Raw genomic sequence first — 18,369 nt, 5'->3', positions numbered from 1 at the left:
GATGTACAAATGCGCTTTACACAATTGATGTGTGTATGGATTGGGATAACAGTTGTATGAGCCCCTAATAAAATGTTAAAAAAAAAATGGATCAAGCAAACAGAAAAAAAAAAAATCTGTAAATTGATATCGCACACAAATGTTTCATTAGTGCTGTGGGGTTTTCAGTTAAAAGTCCCTTACACACAACTTCTGTTCTGATAACATTTTGATAGAATTGCTGGCTTATATGATGAGAATAGCCTGAAAAAAAACATGTAGTCATTTAAGAAAATCTAAGTTCGCTGTTATTGAAAGGTTATTTTCTGTTGGGAAAAATTTAAATCAATCAATCAATCACTGTCATACGGTAACAACCAGATTGGTAAGTGACATAGAACAGGCTGAATTGATAAAAATATCTGTGAAAATGTTCAGATTGCTGAAATATGCTAAAAATAAGTTCATCAAGATAGTGACTCAAATAAAATGGATGTAATATTCCATACATGCTATTTCATGTGTTATTTTTTGCAAGCTAAAATATTCACTCTGAAAATGATTTCAACATTGCCATCTGGTTCAACAAAAGTGAAAAGCTTTAGGTTTTAGACAATAGGATGATAGATTTGTGGAACTTCAAAATTTTAAATGCAAACATATTCATATGTAGACGAAAGCTTCAATTTCCCCAGGCTAACTCCGTCTGGAGAAGTAATATCCTTTTAAGTACCTGCCTTTTCTCCAATATGGGTTTGTGCTTACTTACTGTTGTTATTTCGCCCTTGGTTCAAGATCACAACGCATTTGAGCCAGGTGGCTTTGGCAGCTTTAGGCGAAAACGGAATCACTAACGACAAATCCATACCTTACATGCGCAAAATGCTTACTCACCTCTAACAAGAGAATTGTGGCTGTTGTTGTGTACCACAGAGCAAATTCTGACTCATTGCTACCCCATGTGACTGACAACAACTGTCCCAGAGGGGCTGAGAAAAAGAAAAGTTAAAAATAAACATTTGGATGGAATCTTGAACCTCAGCTTCACGCTGCCAAAAATGCTGGCTAATGTACGCCGAAATTGCTCAGTGAGAAAAACAGTCTATGCCCATTCGGATTTCTCACTGCTGTTTAATAATTTTTAATGATTCATGTAACTCAAAGCTCATTTCTTTCAGGTGGTTCAATTTCTTTCTTCCCATCAGGTTTCAGATGAAATTTTAGACTTTGCTTGGCTCACAATGTCTTAGGTTGCCCTCCCTTTTGAATAACAGATGAACTGGAAATTGCATTCCAATCTGATCTTCCTTTTCTGTCAGTCCTTTGAAGATGTGATTCCGCTGTTGTTGTGGAGAAGCTTGCCGTCAGTCTAGCTGTTATTCATTTATTAATTCCTGTTCTCCAATGTCATTTATAAGATTGCCATTTTCTCTTTCCTTCTGCTGTGCTGTGCCACCGTGTGAATCTACTATTCTTCAGTGTACACAGGAGTTCATGGGTTCCTTCATTTTGGGCAGTCTTGCCATTATGGACTGATTCTCTGGAAAGAGATTCTGCGGTAGACATGGAACACAAGACTTTTATTAAGAACTGATATTGGTGGGCCAGGAGTCCTCTCCTCCCTCCCCATCTCTTTGCCTTTTTCCCATGTGCTCTCATCCAACTGCACCCCTCTCCCCAAGCTTTAGCCCCAGTGCTGTCCTCTGAAGTGCATCCTTCTGAGGTGGGGGTGGGGGGGTCTCCACATAGTCGGGATTGGGGCCGGCCCCGCAGACCTCTCTATTGGTTCCCTGGTACATGCCAGTATGTTGTATTCCTGTCTTGACGCATCGGGTTGAAGCCTGGTCTCTCTCTCCTTCTCCTGTGGAGATAAAAACAGTACCCGCGACTTGGGAGGTTTAGAGCCCTGTTCCCCACCTACCCATGTCTTTTTTGTCCTCTTTCTTTCCCCCTCTTATATAGTTGGCTGCCATATGTGTCCCTGGATTGGGTTTGGCCCCTGTCGTAGTTGAGGGAATTCACCCCAGGGATGTATGTAGATAGTAGCTTTGGCCAAATGTGCCCCGCTCCCCGCTTATTTTTCTCCAAGCTTATCTTAGTGGACTCATGTTGTTCTTGTCTTTTTGTGCTTGACTTACTTCACTTAGCATGATTTCCTCCAGTTCTTCCCATGCGGCAATGTGCTTCATATGTTCATCACTGCTTTTTAGGGACATGTAAATTGTATGTATGTACCATGGTATGTATGCACCACTGTATGTATGTAGACATAAATTGTATGTCTGTACCATTGCATGTATGTAGACATAAATTGTATGTCTGTACCATTGCATGTATGTAGACATAAATTGTGTGTATGTACCATTGCACATATGCAGACATAAATTGTATGTATGTACCATTGTATGTATGTACCAGTTTTTTGATCTACTCATCTGTTGATGGAAATTTGCATTGTTTCCCACTCCTTGCAATTCCAACTCCTTGCAATGAGCATCGGAGCACAGACGTCTGGCCGTTGTTTGTTTCTTGCCTCTTCTAGGTATATGCCCAATAGGGGGATTGCTGGGTCATTTGTTAGCTCAATCTCCATCTGTTTTAGATATCGCCAAATCAATTTCATTAATAGCTGTACATACCTACAGGTCGGCCAGCAGTGGATGAGAGTTCCTGTCTCCCTAAAGCCCCTACAACACTTGTAACTTTCTGATTTTTTGAATTGGGTTATCTTTGAGGGTGTTTGGTGGTATCTCATAGTTTGAACTTGTCCACCAAGCCCCAAGGATGATGGTCCTACTTTGAGCAGACAACACACGGGGAGGACCATAGGGCTGGCCCCACCATGTTACATGGCGGCCCTCACTGAGCCATGATGTTGCAGGTTACAGCACTGGAGACACGGTGCGGGAATAGTGCACAGTCTGGCCCCATCATGCTGGGACAAGGCCCTAAGGGCATGCAGCAGAGCAGCAGGGGGAGCAGACTGATGAAATCCCCCGGGACAGACCCCCTTGCAGAGGGATCTCGGGGAGGAGACGAGCCAGTCAGGGGGCAATGTAGCAACGATGAAAAATACAACTTTTGTCTAGTTCCTGTTTCCTCCCCGCTCCCACTATCATGATCCGAATTCGACCTTGCAAGTCTGGCTAGACCAGAGGATGTACACCGGTACAGATAGGAACTGGAAATACAGGGAATCCAGGGGGATGGTCCCTACAGGACCAGTGGTGTGAGTGGCGATAGTGGGAGGGTAGAGGGAGAATGGGTTGGAAAGAGGGAACCGATTACAAGGAACTATATGTGACCTCCTCCCTGGGGGACGGACAACAGAAAAGTGGGTGAAGGGAGACATCGGATAGGGCAAGATATGACAAAATAATAATTTATAAATTATCAAGGGCTCATGAGGGAGGGGGTAGCGGGGAGGGAGGGGAAAAATGAGGACCTAATGCGGGGGGCTTAAGTGGAGAGGAAATGTTTTGAGAATGATGAGGGCAATGAATGTGCAAATGCGCTTTACACAATTGATGTGTGTATGGATTGTGATAAGAGTTGTATGAGCTCCTAATAAAATGATTTTTTTAATTAATTAATTAATTTTTTTAAAAAAGAAATCCCCGGGAATGCCAAAAATAGACTTTGGAGGCAGAGCGTGGCATACCATCAGACTCAATTGGAAAATACCTGTAAAGGCCAACAAACAGAACTTGAACGATTTATAGGCTTTTCCATTTTTGTCAGTGGCTTTCTTTTTGTTATTGTTATTTTGTTCTTGCTTTCTGCTATTGTTATTGCTTATTGATTTTGACTTCCTTTGTTGTTTTATTTGGCGTTGTCTGGTTTTTGCACCTATTAATGTATCTGCATGTCTATGTAGATTAGATAGGCGGGGTAAACAATTCAGAAATGAAAAGAACGGGAGTAGAGTGGAGTGGAGACCCAATGCCCACCTGTAGACAATTGGACATCCCCTCACAGAGGGGTCACAGGGAAGAGATAAGCCAGTCAGGGTGCAGTGTAGCACCAATGAAACACAAAACATTCCTCTAGCTCTTTGGTGCTTCCTTCCCACCACTATCATAACCTCAATTCTATCTTATAAACTAGATTAGACCAGAACATACACACTGCTACAGCTAAGAGCTGGCAACACAGCGAATCCAGAATAGATAAACCCCTCAGGGCCAACAAGGTGAGTAGAGATACCAGGAGGATTAGGGGAGGGTGGCTGGAAAAAGGGGCAATCGATCACAAGGATCATCCTAGAACCTCCTCCCAGGGTGACGAATAATGGAAAAGTGGGTGAGGGGCGACAGAGGACTATGTAAGATGTTGGAAAAAATAATCTACAACTTACCAAAGGTCCGTGAGGGATGGCGGGCAGGGGAGGGAGGGGGAAGAAATGGGAAGCTGATATCAGGGGCTGATATCAGGGAAGCTGATATTTAATTGGCTGCTGTATGTATCCTTGGATTGGGTTTGGCCCTTGCCATAGTTGCTGGACATCACCCCAGGGCTGTATGTATATAGTAACTTTTCCCCTATGCCCCATTTTTGTTTGTTTGTTTTTGTTTTGTTTTGTTTTTTAAGTTTACCTCAGTGGACTCATGTTGTACTTGTCCTTTTATGTTTGACTTACTTCGCTTAGCATGATTTTCTCCAGTTTTTCCCGTGGAGCAATGTAAATATAATTTTTATGTGCACTGTTGGAAGAGAATGCTTTGAAAGTGATGATGGCGGCATACATGCAAATGTGCTCGACACATTGGAAGAATGTATGGATTGTGTTAAGAGATGTAAGAGACCCCAATAAAGAATTAAAGTATTAAAGAATTGATATTGTTAGTTAATTAGTTGCCATCTAATCTGCTCCACTCATGGTGCTTAAAGAAAAAGTGATGCGCCAGAGCCTGGGCGAGTGCTGGCGACGCAGAGCTGCAGGATGGCTTTGAGATGGCAGAGGTGGAAGAAACCCTGAAGCGACTGCAGCGTCAGAAGGGTGTGCAGGGGATCATCGTGGTGACCGAGGAAGGCATTCCCTTCAAAAGCACCATGGACAACCCCACCACCCCACAGCACACCAACCTCATGCACAACTTCATCTTGAAGGCCAGGAGCACTGTGCGAGAAATCGACCCCCAGAAGGACCTCACCTTCCCGCGAATTCGTTCCAAGAACAATGAAATTATGGTTGCACCAGATAAAGACTATTTCCTGATTGTGGTTCAGAATCCAACCGAATAAGCTACTCGGCTCCTTATGTTAGTCCTTAAATTAATCCCTCTGCCCCCAAGCGTTAATCATGCCAATCCATTACAAATGGAATCATACACTCGAGCCAATCCAATGACCAAGGGAGAGCCGCTGCCTTGCCCGCCCCACCTGTGGAAGGAAGCCTCTGCCGCACCTGTGGCTGCCGAGGTCCCGCGGCAGGGCCTTCTCCTTCCAGAGACCCCTCCCATGGCACCTGGAGGTCGGAGCAAGAGCTGTGAGGAGCCCCCGCCTGCTTCCTCCTGACCTTCAGTTCACCCGTCGCCCTTGGAAAAGTCTGTTTTCCTTTACCTAAAAATAACCTAAATGCTTGCTTAAAAAAAAAGAAAAGAAAAGAAAAAGTGATGCATTCAAATTAGCGGGTTAGCAAAGAAAATCGAATATACTGTGGACTGCCAGAAGAATGAACATCTTTTTCTTGGAGGAAGTACAGCCAGAATGCTCCTTAGAGACAAGGAGCACGAGACTTCATCCCATGCACTTGGGGTATGTGATAAGGAGAGACCAGTCCCTGGAGAAGGACATCATACTTGATTTTAAAAAGAGGCGTAGCTAAAAAACAGGAAGGCCCTTGACCAATGGATCGACACAGCAGCTGCAACAATGGGCTCAAACATTTAAGAACCATTGTGAGAATGGTGCAGGAGCAGGCAGTGTTTCCTTCTGTTGAACCGAGGGTCTTTAAGCGTGGGAACCAACTCGATGGTACCTAGCAACAGCAAGCTTCTAGAACACACTCCAACCCTGATAATTATGACCTAGAGGTTCTCATCCCACGTGTCAGGACACCTAGTCTTCCCACCCTGGTTTCTGACCTTGGCGTAATAGACCTACCTTGGTTGTACATTCAGACAGTTTAAAAAGTATAGCCAGTAGATGCCTGAATTATGGGCTTTGTCCTCAGGTTTTCTCTGTCCTGTTGTTAGAGGAGGCGAGAGCTTAATTGTATGCCGTTGAATCAGACCTCTTAGCTTTCACATTGGGATCTGCTGGCTGTGACGCATTCTTAGCTGCTCTTTATCTTTCTGTGAAGTTTCAGTTGTACTTAGCTATAGATGTCCAATCCAAATAATTACCATTTCCTGTGCCATCTTAAATGCCCAGACACTGAACTCATTAGAGCTTTCTTTTCTACAATTCTACCCAGTGACTACAGAAGACAATGATGAGAGAGTAAGTCGCAGTCCTTGTTGTGGTTCAACTGAGAAGGCCTGCTGACGTTTCATTGTAAGCACTGGTTACTGACCTGTGAGATTCCCTGGTATACAGGCCGGTATGTTGTATTCACATCTTGGTACGTGGGGTTGAAGCCTGGTCTTTCTGTCCTTCTCCTGTGGAAATATAAACAATACCTTCCCCTTGGGTGGATTAGAGCCCTGCTCCCCACCTACCCATGCCTTTTTTTCCCTCTTTCTCTCCCCCTCTTATTTAATTGGCTGCTGTATGTATCCTTGGATTGGGTTTGGCCCTGCCGTAGTTGGTGGACATCCGCCCAGGGATGTATGTATATAGTAACTTTTCCCCTATGCCCCATTTTGTTTGTTTATTTTTGTTTTGTTTTTTAACCTTACCTCAGTGGGCTCATGTTGTACTTGGCCTTTTGTGTTTGACTTACTTCACTGAGCATGATTTCCTCCAGTTCTTCCCATGGAGCAATGTAAATATAATTTTTATGTGCACTGAGAAACCAGAAAACTTGTGGGACTCCTTTTATTGGATGGAATGGAACCGGTAACTTCTCTAAGGAATGTCTTTACTAATTTCACAGGTTCTATGTAAAGCAAAGGGATTCTGAGGCAGCAGCAAGTGTCTGAAAGATGGCCCACCAACATGCTTCCAAGTAATTCTTACTGTGAATTACCCAGTGAACCCTCACCACTTCGCGCTTCGACTTCCACGGCTTCACTCTATCGCGGTTTTTGCGGAACAGCGCATGCTCTGTCATTACTGCCACTGATTGGCTCATACTGTACACGCTTGGTGCCATAAATAATATAATAAATAATAAATGATAATTGTAACGTCCAAAATGTTTTACTGTATTTTCCCTTTTTTGTTTAATAAATTGGGTAATACGAGTGTAATTGTGACTAAAGGGTGTTTTTTCATGTCCTCTATGCTCTAACTACGAAAATCTTTGATTTACAAATAAGGAATCCTACTTCGCGGAATTTCATTTATCACGGTAGGGTCTAGAACCGATTAACCGCGATAAACGAGGGTTCACTGTACTCTGATTTCTTTTTCAAATACCTACCTATCCACCATGGTCAAGTATCTCTCTACCCAATCATCTTGAGAGACAATAGATTGGCTCCTATTATCTTGTAACCAAATAATCTCCTGCTGGGTTGAAAATATGCAGAATTGCAACACATGATCAGTGTTTCCCTGGCTAAAAAGGATTAGTAACACTGCATAATGCACAAAGGATTACATTAAGTATTCATCTGGAAATTGGTAAATCACTACATGAAGGGTATAATGTTTAATTCTGTGGTGTATATGAGGCTTAATGTTCAAAATCTACCAAGCTATTAGAGGATGATGGGGTGTTTTATACATCATACATATAGTCATTATTCATCCACTCTGGGGACTCACCTCTTGAAAACCACCGTGAAGGTCAAACATACTGTAGTAAATATCAACATTGTAAAAATAAATAATTAGCTGATGCCAGGGGCATAGGTGGAGAGCAAAGGTTTTGAGAATGATGAGGGCAATGAATGTACAAATGTGTTTTACACAATCGATGTATGTATGAATTGTGATAAGATTTGTCTGAGCCCCTAATAAAATGATATAAATGAATAAATAAGATGCTATGAAGGATGCAAGAATAAAAAGGGTAACAAAAATATGGGAACAAAGCATAGGGAAGTCTGAGAAGTAGTAAGTTATCTTTCTTTCATGTATGATTTGCCATGCAAGAAAAGGTCTCATGTTTAGAATACCTCACATGTTTATAACAGGTCAAGCACCATTAAACCCGTTGCCATCCAGTGGATTTTATCTCACAGCAGCCCTATAGGACACAGTCCAACTGCCCAACAGGATTTCCAAAGCTGCATACCCTCCAGAAGTAGACTGCCACATCGGTCCCCCATAAAGTGGATGAGCGGTGGGTTTGAACACAGATCTTTTGGTTAACATCCAAGCACTTACCACTAAACCGTACTGATAGGTGAGAATAGTTATTAATTCTCTCCATCCTTTCAATCCCACTCTCTTGAAATAACCAATATTAACAGCATCTTCCTGGAGTCCCTCAGTAGTATAAATGATTAATGCACTCAGCTGCCCCCTGAAAGGTTGGGGTTCAAGTTGGCCCTGCAGTACCTCTGAAGAAAATGCCTAAAGATCTAATTCTGAAAAACTAGGCCCTGCAGTACCTCTGAAGAAAATGCCTAAAGATCTAATTCTGAAAAACTAGGCATTGAAAATCCTGTGGGGCACAGTCCTACCCTGATACAGGCTCATAGCAACACATGGGGGGTTGCCACCATCTATGTCAACCCGAAAACATCATTTTTTGTTATTTATCTGTTTATGCATACAAAAATATTTTTAAAGATACATAAGATGAAGATATATAGGATATAAGATTTAACTTTAACGAAATATTATAGTCATTATTCGGCAATTTACTTTACTATAGATTACTATAGGTCACTCTCCACTTTGGGACCTATAAATATAATGGACAACTTTTTTTAACCTAATTACTGAGAGTTAGGCTGAATCAAAATTTAGTCAGATTTTTCTCCTGATTTTTTCCATCTATCTGTCTATCTATCTATCTATATACATATATATATACTTCTGCAAAATTGAATTAAGTTACAGAATATGTACATATTACATTTTAATATCTACAGCTAAATTACTTCCCCAGAATACTATACCAATTTAAACTTTCATTGGCCAGAATCAGAGGATGGGTAGGCCCCAATTTACCATCTTCATTTTGTGGGTGGTCTGGAAAAACAAATTCAGACACTCATATGTGTATCAGAAAGAGCTTTATATATAAAAGTAATTGTATATGAAGAAAACATTCCAGCCCAGTCCAGATGAAATCCATATGTCCGATATTAGCCCATATGTTCGATGCCAGTCTGTACATTCATCTTCAGACTCATGCAACACATGCAATGACACTGAGTGCAGGAAGATCACAGGCTAGTGAGTGGAAAGTCTGTGGATTCAATGGTGGTGGAAGCATCTTAACGATGGCATTGGTCTCCAGGTGGTGCCTCCAAATGAGGTCATCAAGTTGCCATTTGATTGACAGGCTAGATTCCACTCCTTTGCAAGTTGACAGGAGTTTATGTAACTACCACACCATCCAATTTCTGTTCCAGTGAATCTACCATAAGTCAGTTCTGATGTACAGTGAGTGCTTTTTAAAAAAAGTTTTTATTATCATTGTCTTTTGTTATCAGAATCTGTATAAATCTGACCTTTCTTATCATTGGGCATTGGGAACCTTATATATAAACTTAGAAATATATTTTCATTATGCATCCATTAAAAACACACATTATAAAAAGTGTGCGCCAGCAATAAAGAAAAGTTAGACAATGTTGGCATTTTGTCAATTGGGGTAGCAATTCCATTTATTGAAGGCTCTGGATCATCAAGAAGGAGAATGACATTTCTATTAAAAAAATCAGTGGGAGCTGTCTGTATGGTCCTTTTCTTCATTCCTTCTTATTTTGTAGTAAAAATCACTTCCAAAATCTACCTAACTCCAAGAAAGTGATCAGTGTTTGACTCCATGACTTAAAGCAACAGAAATCTCCGATGTCGTTTGTTTTCTGTCATGTTTTTCAGTAATATTTTAGCATTGTCTTCACTTCGAACTCAGGTGTTTATTGCATATTCCTGACCGTTTAGTATTTGTCTTGAAATTGTAACCAACACAATCCTATTCTACACTAGCGTTTGGTGTAGGAAATTGCTCTTGGAGGCTCTACCGTGCAGTCGTGCAGGTTTTTGACCCTAAACCTCAGCTGCCTGCTTTCAAACCTAGTCCTTTCTCTCACGAGCTCCATGCGTGTGGGTTAGTTCACTCCTCTCTTAGCATTTTTCTTCAACTCTGAAGCAATGATTGTCATGAGCGGCGTGATCAATAATTACTTAACGCTCTTAGACTTTTTCGAATGCTCGTTTTATTCACTGCAAACACACATCAAACAATCTAAAATATTACTCAAACTATTAAAGGCAAACAACTATAAGCATAAGGGCAGAATAACAACTATGAGCATAAAGGCAGAATAACAACACTCTTCACACATTTCATATTAGCACCATAGTCCTAATCAGCATTGCCTCATAGGTGTGCTCACCCCTGGGAGAGTTGGAGAGAGCAGGAGATGATGTCTCCTTGGTTCCTAGCTCTCTAAAAGTCAGTGTCTCTACCCGGGTTTAAATTGACATTTTGGCTGGCTCTTTGACGTATTTACTGTCCCAGTCAAGTCTTATCGGGTTTGTCCACGCTTTAGGTGGCTTGGCTAGTTTTTAGACTTCGGTCAAGTCTCAGCCCAGTCTTATCGGGTCTTTCCATGCTTTAGGTGACTCGGCTAGCTTTTGGGTGTCGGTCAGGTGTCAGCTCAGTCTTATCAGGGGTCACACGTTTTTGTGGTGGCTTCTTTGATGTAAGTGTTGATCTGGGGCCCAATATTACATTTTATTTTTTCTTTAAAGTGGAGTTTCTTGTGTTTGTTTCTTTGATGTGGCTCAACGTCTTGCAAGGTAGTTCAATGTCTTGTAAGGTAGTTCAACATCTTACAAGGTAGTTCAACGTCTTGCAAGGAAGTTTTATGGTGCTCTCATCAATGATGAAATTTACTTCTCAAGTTTGTTATGGGGATTAAGTGAGAGAATAACATGACATCTTCAACAGAAACTCCACGCTGTCCCTGACTTAGCACAAAGACAATGACGATGATGTAACGATGTTACGTAGACACTTGAACTGTCTTTATGGTTCTAGGTGGAAAATGATGTCCTCTCCTTCATTGTGATGTTCTTGTTATGTCTTATTGGGCTCATTCTGACGGACAATGACCCTATATGATGACAGAGCACACCTGCTTTATATGCTTTCTAGGCTGTAATCTTAACACTAGTGGATTGCCACATCCTTCTCTTCTATAGAGCCAGGGATGGGTTCTAAGCACTGACCTTTCCGTTAACACTCAATTGCTTTATCTATTTTGCCACCAGAATTTCTTTGACAGTGGTAGATTCCTCTTTTTCTTTTCAGTGTTTACATATTTCTTTATTTTCCTGGCTTTTATTACTCCATGTGAGACTGCCATTATGGTGCTGAATTGTAAGGGGGCCAGCTGTGGCCCACCTCATGGTCTTGGTGCTACAGCTGCCAAGATAAGAGGGAGAAAGGAAAACAAATATATGTTGAGTAACTGCTCCATATGAAGCATATTCACGTAAGGTGCTCCAATACACTATCTGTTTAAACCATCTCAAAAAGCTACGTGTCTTTAGGAAAACGCAACAGTCGCCAGTTAGTGCTCAAGCCCGGTTTACCAAGCTAGCTCTACAGCAATCTGCCTCTTCGATTCCTCATCCATGCAAGACTTTTCTTCACACCCAGCTGTGGACTGAAAATGATGTATTCTTCAAGAGACTATTATTACATTCTTTTTGCTATAGCTTCCCACAGACTTTTCAGACTAATATCTTGCCTCAGTGTGATTGCTACTGAATTTTGCACTTCATTACTGCGAATGACAGAACAACTAGCTCCAGACAATGTAATTTGGACAACACAAGCAATTCTTGAGATTAAATTAAATGTTAATAAAAGGTCTTCCTATGAGAATTATTCAATGCTATACACAGATCCTAATTTAGTTTCATCTTCGATGCAGGACAGAAGCGTTTTTTGGGTCACTAATACTGTATCTCAGATTAAATCAAAACATCTTTTTATGGATGTAAAAATCTGCACAATTCAAACATGACCTTAGCGAGGAATTTGGGATCTAACTTGAGATTTATTCATTAAAATGAAAAGCATTTGTCTTGCATACAGTGGTGACTTCCCTGTTACTGTGATGCTGGAAGCTATAACAGGGTCATCCACGATGAACAGGATTTTGTAGAGCTTCCTAACTAAGAGTAGGCTAGGAAGAAGGAAAAAGTGGTCTGCTAAAAACCTTGTGAATAGCAACGCAACACTATCTGATACCATACCAAAGGACGAGTCTCTCCAGTTGGCAGGTCCTCAAAACACTACTGTGGAAACCTGCCTATTCAGAATGGTGTCAACCTAATGACATGGATGGAGCAACGTGTTTGGGACCTTCATTTGCTGTTAGGGCATAAACTGAAAATGAGAAGGAACATTTACATACATCGATTAAGAATTGGAATGTGAAATATACAAAATAGGAATCTAGGAAAATTAGAAGTTGTCAAAACGAAATGGGACACATGAAGATCAATCCATGCACTGGTAAGCTAAAATAGTCTATTTTAAATCAGGAAACAAGAATGACAAGTTCAAGAGAAATGGCACCACATTCACGGTAAAAAAAAAACCATAGTAAAATATCTGTATACTAACCAGGAAGACCAGTTAATAAAACTAGCATTCAAACTTACATACCAATTACTAAAGTCAGTGATAATTAAATTGAAGAATCCTACGAGATTCTTCTGTCTGAACTTGATCAAGCATGCAATCAAGATGCACTGATAAGTACTCGTGATTAGAATTCAAAAGTATAAAACTCAAGTGCAAAGTTGAAAATAGGAAAAATAAGTAGTTTTCAATATATGGCCTTGGTCATAGAATAAAACTGGGAATCCCATGATAGAATTTTACAATATCAATAACTTCTTCATTGCAGATTTTTTTTCCCAACAGCGTAAGTGACAACTATATATGTGGACTTCAACAGATGGAATAAAATAGACTACATCTTTGGGACAAGTTATGGAGAAGTTCAATATCATCAGCCCAAACAAGACTGGGGCAGACTGTGGAACAGACAATCAATTGCTTCGTGCTAAAGCTGAAATAAACTAAAATAAGTTCATAGGAGCCAAAATACAATCTTGAGTATATCCCACCTGAATTTAAAGACCATCCCTAGAATATATGTGAAACATTGAGGAAGAGTTGAAGACCAGATGAGTTGGTTTGACATCCAGAGCATACTACATGAAGGAAGAAAAGATCATTTAAAGGACAAAGATTTCCCTCTATCCATAATGGAGGGATGGAAATAAACTGCTTCCCAAACAGTATATTGGAGAGATGACAACAGGAGATGAAAATAATAAACCTGACTCGGACAGCTAAAATCTTGTTACTTGATCCCCCTCTGATATGGTTTTCAACATTTTCTGTTTTTGTTTGTTTTGTTTTCATATCAGGGATTATCTGATGACAAAAAATGTATTTTGTCATTGGGGTAGCCCTCATGAATTTTTGTTATATGGGGTTTTTTTTCTGTTTATCAGGATATGAAACCCAGGATTGATGAACCTTTAGAGAAAACAAGTAGAATATAGTTTCTTGGGGGAGGGGGGTTAAAAAGGAGCTGATATTCAGGAGTCCAAGAAGAAAGAAAATGTTTTGATACTGATTGTGGTAGCGATTGTACCATACTGCTTGATGTGATTGAACTATGGAATGATGTGATGTCTGGATTAGCTTCCAACAAATGGTTTTTTTTAAAAAAGACAAAAAAGAAAAGACCAAAGTGGGTGTCAGAAAACACTGAAAATTGCTGTTGAATATAGAGTAGAGAAAGACATAAAAAATAAAGTAAGAGAGCTGAAGAAAAAAGTTCAAAAGGCAGCTTGCGAAGACTAAGTAAAGCATTAGAGGGAAAAGTACAAAGGCTTGGAGTTAGAGAACCAAAAGAGAGGAATACACTCGGTGTATCTCAAGCTGAGACAACTGAAGAAACAAGTCACACTTTGAGTTGAAATATCGAAGGATCCTAGGGGCAAACTACCTTGCTTCAGGCAAGTGAAACACTTGCTGATGAAGATTAAGGGTTGCAGCCTTCAAGATGGGTTATACCTCAATGGATAATGAAAACCAGACTCCTCTCCATTGGATGAGTAGGTAACCTCATAATAAACAGAAAAGATTGAAGTTGTCAAGGATTTCCCCTTGCGTGGGTCCACAATCAGTGGTCATGGAAACAGCAGTAAAGAAAACAAAGAACACATTGCATTGGGCACATTTGCTGCACAAGACCCCTTGAAAGTGTGTGAAAGCAAGGATGTTATTATGAGAACTGAGGTGTGCCTGACCCAAGGCAGGTTATTTTTCCATCACCTCATATGCATGTGAAATTTGAACATTGAATAAGGAAAACCAAGGGGAAAAAACGATGCATTTGAATTATGGTGTTGGCAAATAATATTGAAAGTACCATAAGCTGCCAAGAAATGATCAGAGCTGTCTTGGAAGAGGAAAAGACAGAATGCTTCTTATAGGCAAGGATAGCAAGACTTTGTCCCGTGTACTATAGGCATGTTGTGAAGGGAGGCCAGTCCCTGAAGCAGGACATTGTCTGGTAAAGCCGAGGGGCAGTGAAAAGCAGGAAAACTCTTGACAAGAGGGATTGATGCAGTGGTTACATTGATGGCTTCAAACATAAGAACAATTGTGAGGATGGCGCAGGGCTGGGCAGTGTTTTCTTCCATTGTACATAAGGGTGCTATGAGTCTGAACCAACTGCAAAGCACCTAACAATCGTGAACAATGGGCAAAATATTGAATGATGCAGGAAGCATTAAAAGAAGATGGAAACAATAAACAGAGTCAGTGTTGTGGAAAAAAAGTGGTTAGTATTCAGCCATTTTAAGACGTAACATGTGATCAAGTTTCAGTGGTGACGAAGGAAAAAGCTACCCTGAAGGCACTGGTGAAATATAAGGCTTCACTACTTAATGGAACATACTGTTCCAACAAACTGATGTAGCACTGGATTACCTGGCCGAATGTCTGAATGAGATCCAGATTTGTGCCATTCCAAACAAGGATGACCACAAGAATGTGGAAGTTAATTGAACAGTACCATTAAGAACACATGCAAGTAAAATTTTGCTGAAGATAATTCCCAAATGCTTGTAATGGTACATCAGTGACTGTTAAAAAATAAAATTATTTTGAAAGGAGTACATGGAGCCATTGGTATCAATGCTAATATTAGATGGATCTTGGAGGAAGAAGAAAATACTAGAAAGGTGTTTACTTGTGTTTTCGGACTATGCAAAGGCACCCTACTATGTGGCTCTAGCAATGGATCATATTATAAGAATAGGATTTCAAGAGCCTATGGAACAAGTATCTACTCCAAGCATCAGTGGTTCAAACAGAACAAGGGGCACCGAATGGTTTAAAAGTCAGAAAAGGTGTGTGACAGGGTTTTATCATTTCACCACCCTTATGCAGTCTATACACTGAGAAATCATCCAAGAAGCTGGATTACACGGAGAAAACCATCACATCCGAATTGGAGGAAGGCTCATTAACCCCCTGCAATACGCAAATGACACCAGCCTGCTTGTTGAAAGCCAACAGCACTCAAAGCTGTTTACCGATGAAGATCAAAGACTACAGCTTTCAGTGTGAATTATGCCTCAGCATAGAGAAAACAAAAATCCCCACATCTGGACAAATGAGCAACATTACAATAAACAGAAAAGTTTGATGGCAAGGACCTCATTTTACTTGTATCCATAATCCATGCACGCAATAATTTTTAAAAAACCAAAGCATTGGGTAAATTGGTTGTCAAAAGATCTCTTTCAAATGCTCAAGAGCAAAGGTGTCAATTTGAAGACTAAGGTCTGCCCAAATTAAGCCATGATGTTTTCAGTCCCCTCATCTGCCTGTGAAAACCGGACATTGAATAAGAAATAGCAAAGGTGAAATTACAATGTTGGTAAAAATACTGAAGATACCATAAACTGACAGGAGAATGAGGAAATCTGTCTCATCGGAAGTATCGGCAGAATGCTCCGTAGACATGAGGTAGGGTGACTTCATCTCGCCTGCTTTGGACATAGTATCAGAAAGGACTACTTCGTGGAGAAGGCTATCATGGTTGGTCAAACTAGAGGGTCAGTGGAAAGAGAACCATCAGTTAGATGACCTGACCCCGTGCCTCCAACAATGAGCTCAAACATGTCATCATTATAGGCATTGTGAAGATAGCACAGGACTGCGTCATGTGTTCTGTTGTACATAGGATTGCCGTGACTCGGAAGCAACTCGATAGCAACTGAACAAGTCGTGAATACTAACTGACAGATTGGTGGTGGGAACCTTCGGGTGGCACCTCAAAGGCAGGTCATGCTATCTGCTTCTGAAAGGGCAGTCATGGAAACCTGACAGAGCACGTGTACTCTGCACACATAGCGTTGCCATGATTCAGAAATGACTCCCCTGTGTTTAACAGCAATGAGTGCTTAAAAAATATTAAGTTATTCATATAGTAAGATTCTGGCTCAGGGACGTTGCCTCCGTCCATGTTTTTAGGTGTGAGCAATGGCACTCTTGTAATAAAACAAAGAATGCAAAACAAAACAGTTGCTATCAAATGATTCTGACTTATGGCAGCCCATGTGTATGGATAGGACTGTGTTTCATAAGAGAACTTTTGGAAGTAGATCATCAGGCCTCTTTAGTTGTTTGTTTTGTGGATGGGGAACCTCTGGAGAGAATAAATCCACCAGCTTGTTACTTTCCAAGGACTTAGCCTGTAATAAAAAAGTTTACCTGAAAAATACCAAGTGGAAGACTGGAGAAATAAGTTGAACATCCTAGAACACTGCCCCAACATCGCAAGAACTGACCCTAGGAAGAAGGACCGTGGTTGATGCTGGCCATTTCACAACCTTGTTTTTCCATACGCAGGTCTACCTGGGTGTTGGACACAACAGGAGTGCATCTTGCAGTCAATGGAAGTCCTCACTGCTTCATTGCTGCTGACTTGGGGGGAGGCAAACAAGCAAAGAAACAAACAAGAACTTTCCGTGGGTCCTGTTTCCTGATATCGCTCACTTCCCAACCAATGTATTGAACAGGTGTGTCTGTTAGGCAGTACCTAAGTCATATCGGTATGAATGTCCCCATAGCAAAGAAGGCTGAGGACGTGGGTTATGGTTTCTAAGCCAGAGTTTACTGCAGAGAGAATGGCATTCTAATAATAAAGGGTTACAAACATGGCAGGTAGTCCCTGCAAATATATGATTTTACTTGAAAGCTGGATTTCTATCTGCCTCTCAGTCTGCAGTCTGTCTCAGAGAGATGTATGACTGTGATCTATTTTGTTTTGTCATGTTGGTCCATTAAACTGTACACTCGCCCTCTGGATCCACGGGCTTTGAATCCTTGGATTCAACCAATCTGTGGTCAAACATGTTAAAAAGAAAAAAGCAATTAAATGGTGAGGACAATTCTTCAAAGGCTAAGGGGAAGTGTAAAGAGCTATATACAAAGCATTTATATTGGTTTAGATGTCAACAACTATCTAGAGATGATTTAAAGTATTCCCAGAAGATGTGTATTCTATGCAAATTCTTCAGGATTTTAACAACCACAGATCTGAGTATTTGCAGGGGTCTTGGAACCAATCATCCAATGAATGCCAAGGGAGGGCATAATTCCACATCATTTGGATCATTTTCCCAAGTCTCTCTAACTTCAAAAGGTCCTATTCCAACTCCTTTTTCCCTGCATTATTTTCTTTTCTTGCACTTGGCATCTAATATGCTGTATATTTCATTTACTTCCTTCCTGACGAGAATGTAAGCTCCCTGGGACCAGGTAGTTGGTCTGTTTAGCTCTCTGTTCTATCTCCAGCGCTTGAATTGCGTCCAGCCTATGGTCATGTCCAGGTGTGGTAGGGCTTGAAGTTTATCAGATAGGGTAAAAGAAGTTCCTTATATAGGAACTTTCTTTAAAAAGACACAAAGTTACACATAAAATTAGATATGGGCTGTATTAATGTTGTAGTAGTCTAGGTACTTTGGAGAAACAAATCCACAGCAACTCATGTATAAGACAGAGTTTTATGTAAAGAAAATGTGCATCACGAAAACATCCCAACC

At 40.8% G+C, this 18,369-nt stretch overlaps 1 protein-coding gene and 1 long non-coding RNA gene across 2 annotated transcripts in view; one reads left to right on the top strand and one right to left on the bottom strand.

Annotated features, from left to right (window-relative positions):
- Window positions 1-4,932: 4,932 nt before the first annotated feature.
- Window positions 4,933-5,285, top strand: LOC101641782 (dynein light chain roadblock-type 1-like). Its single transcript, XM_045289083.1, has one exon. The coding sequence runs from the start codon at window positions 4,933-4,935 to the stop codon at window positions 5,221-5,223; it is 291 nt and encodes a 96-aa protein (XP_045145018.1). The 3' UTR covers window positions 5,224-5,285.
- A 5,757-nt stretch (window positions 5,286-11,042) lies between these two features.
- LOC123521566 overlaps window positions 11,043-18,369 on the bottom strand; it is a 138,464-nt gene continuing 131,137 nt past the window's right edge. The window contains exon 3 of the long non-coding RNA XR_006679987.1: window positions 11,043-11,641. This is a non-coding gene — a long non-coding RNA (uncharacterized LOC123521566). The remainder of the gene's footprint in view (window positions 11,642-18,369) is intronic.

Source organism: Echinops telfairi, unplaced genomic scaffold (genome assembly GCF_000313985.2).
Source record: "Echinops telfairi isolate 266 unplaced genomic scaffold, ASM31398v2 ScPeMD7_24;HRSCAF=84, whole genome shotgun sequence".
Taxonomy (NCBI): domain Eukaryota; kingdom Metazoa; phylum Chordata; class Mammalia; order Afrosoricida; family Tenrecidae; genus Echinops; species Echinops telfairi.
The sequence above is the reverse complement of the archived record's forward strand: the minus strand, read 5'-3'. Positions and strand labels throughout refer to the sequence as shown.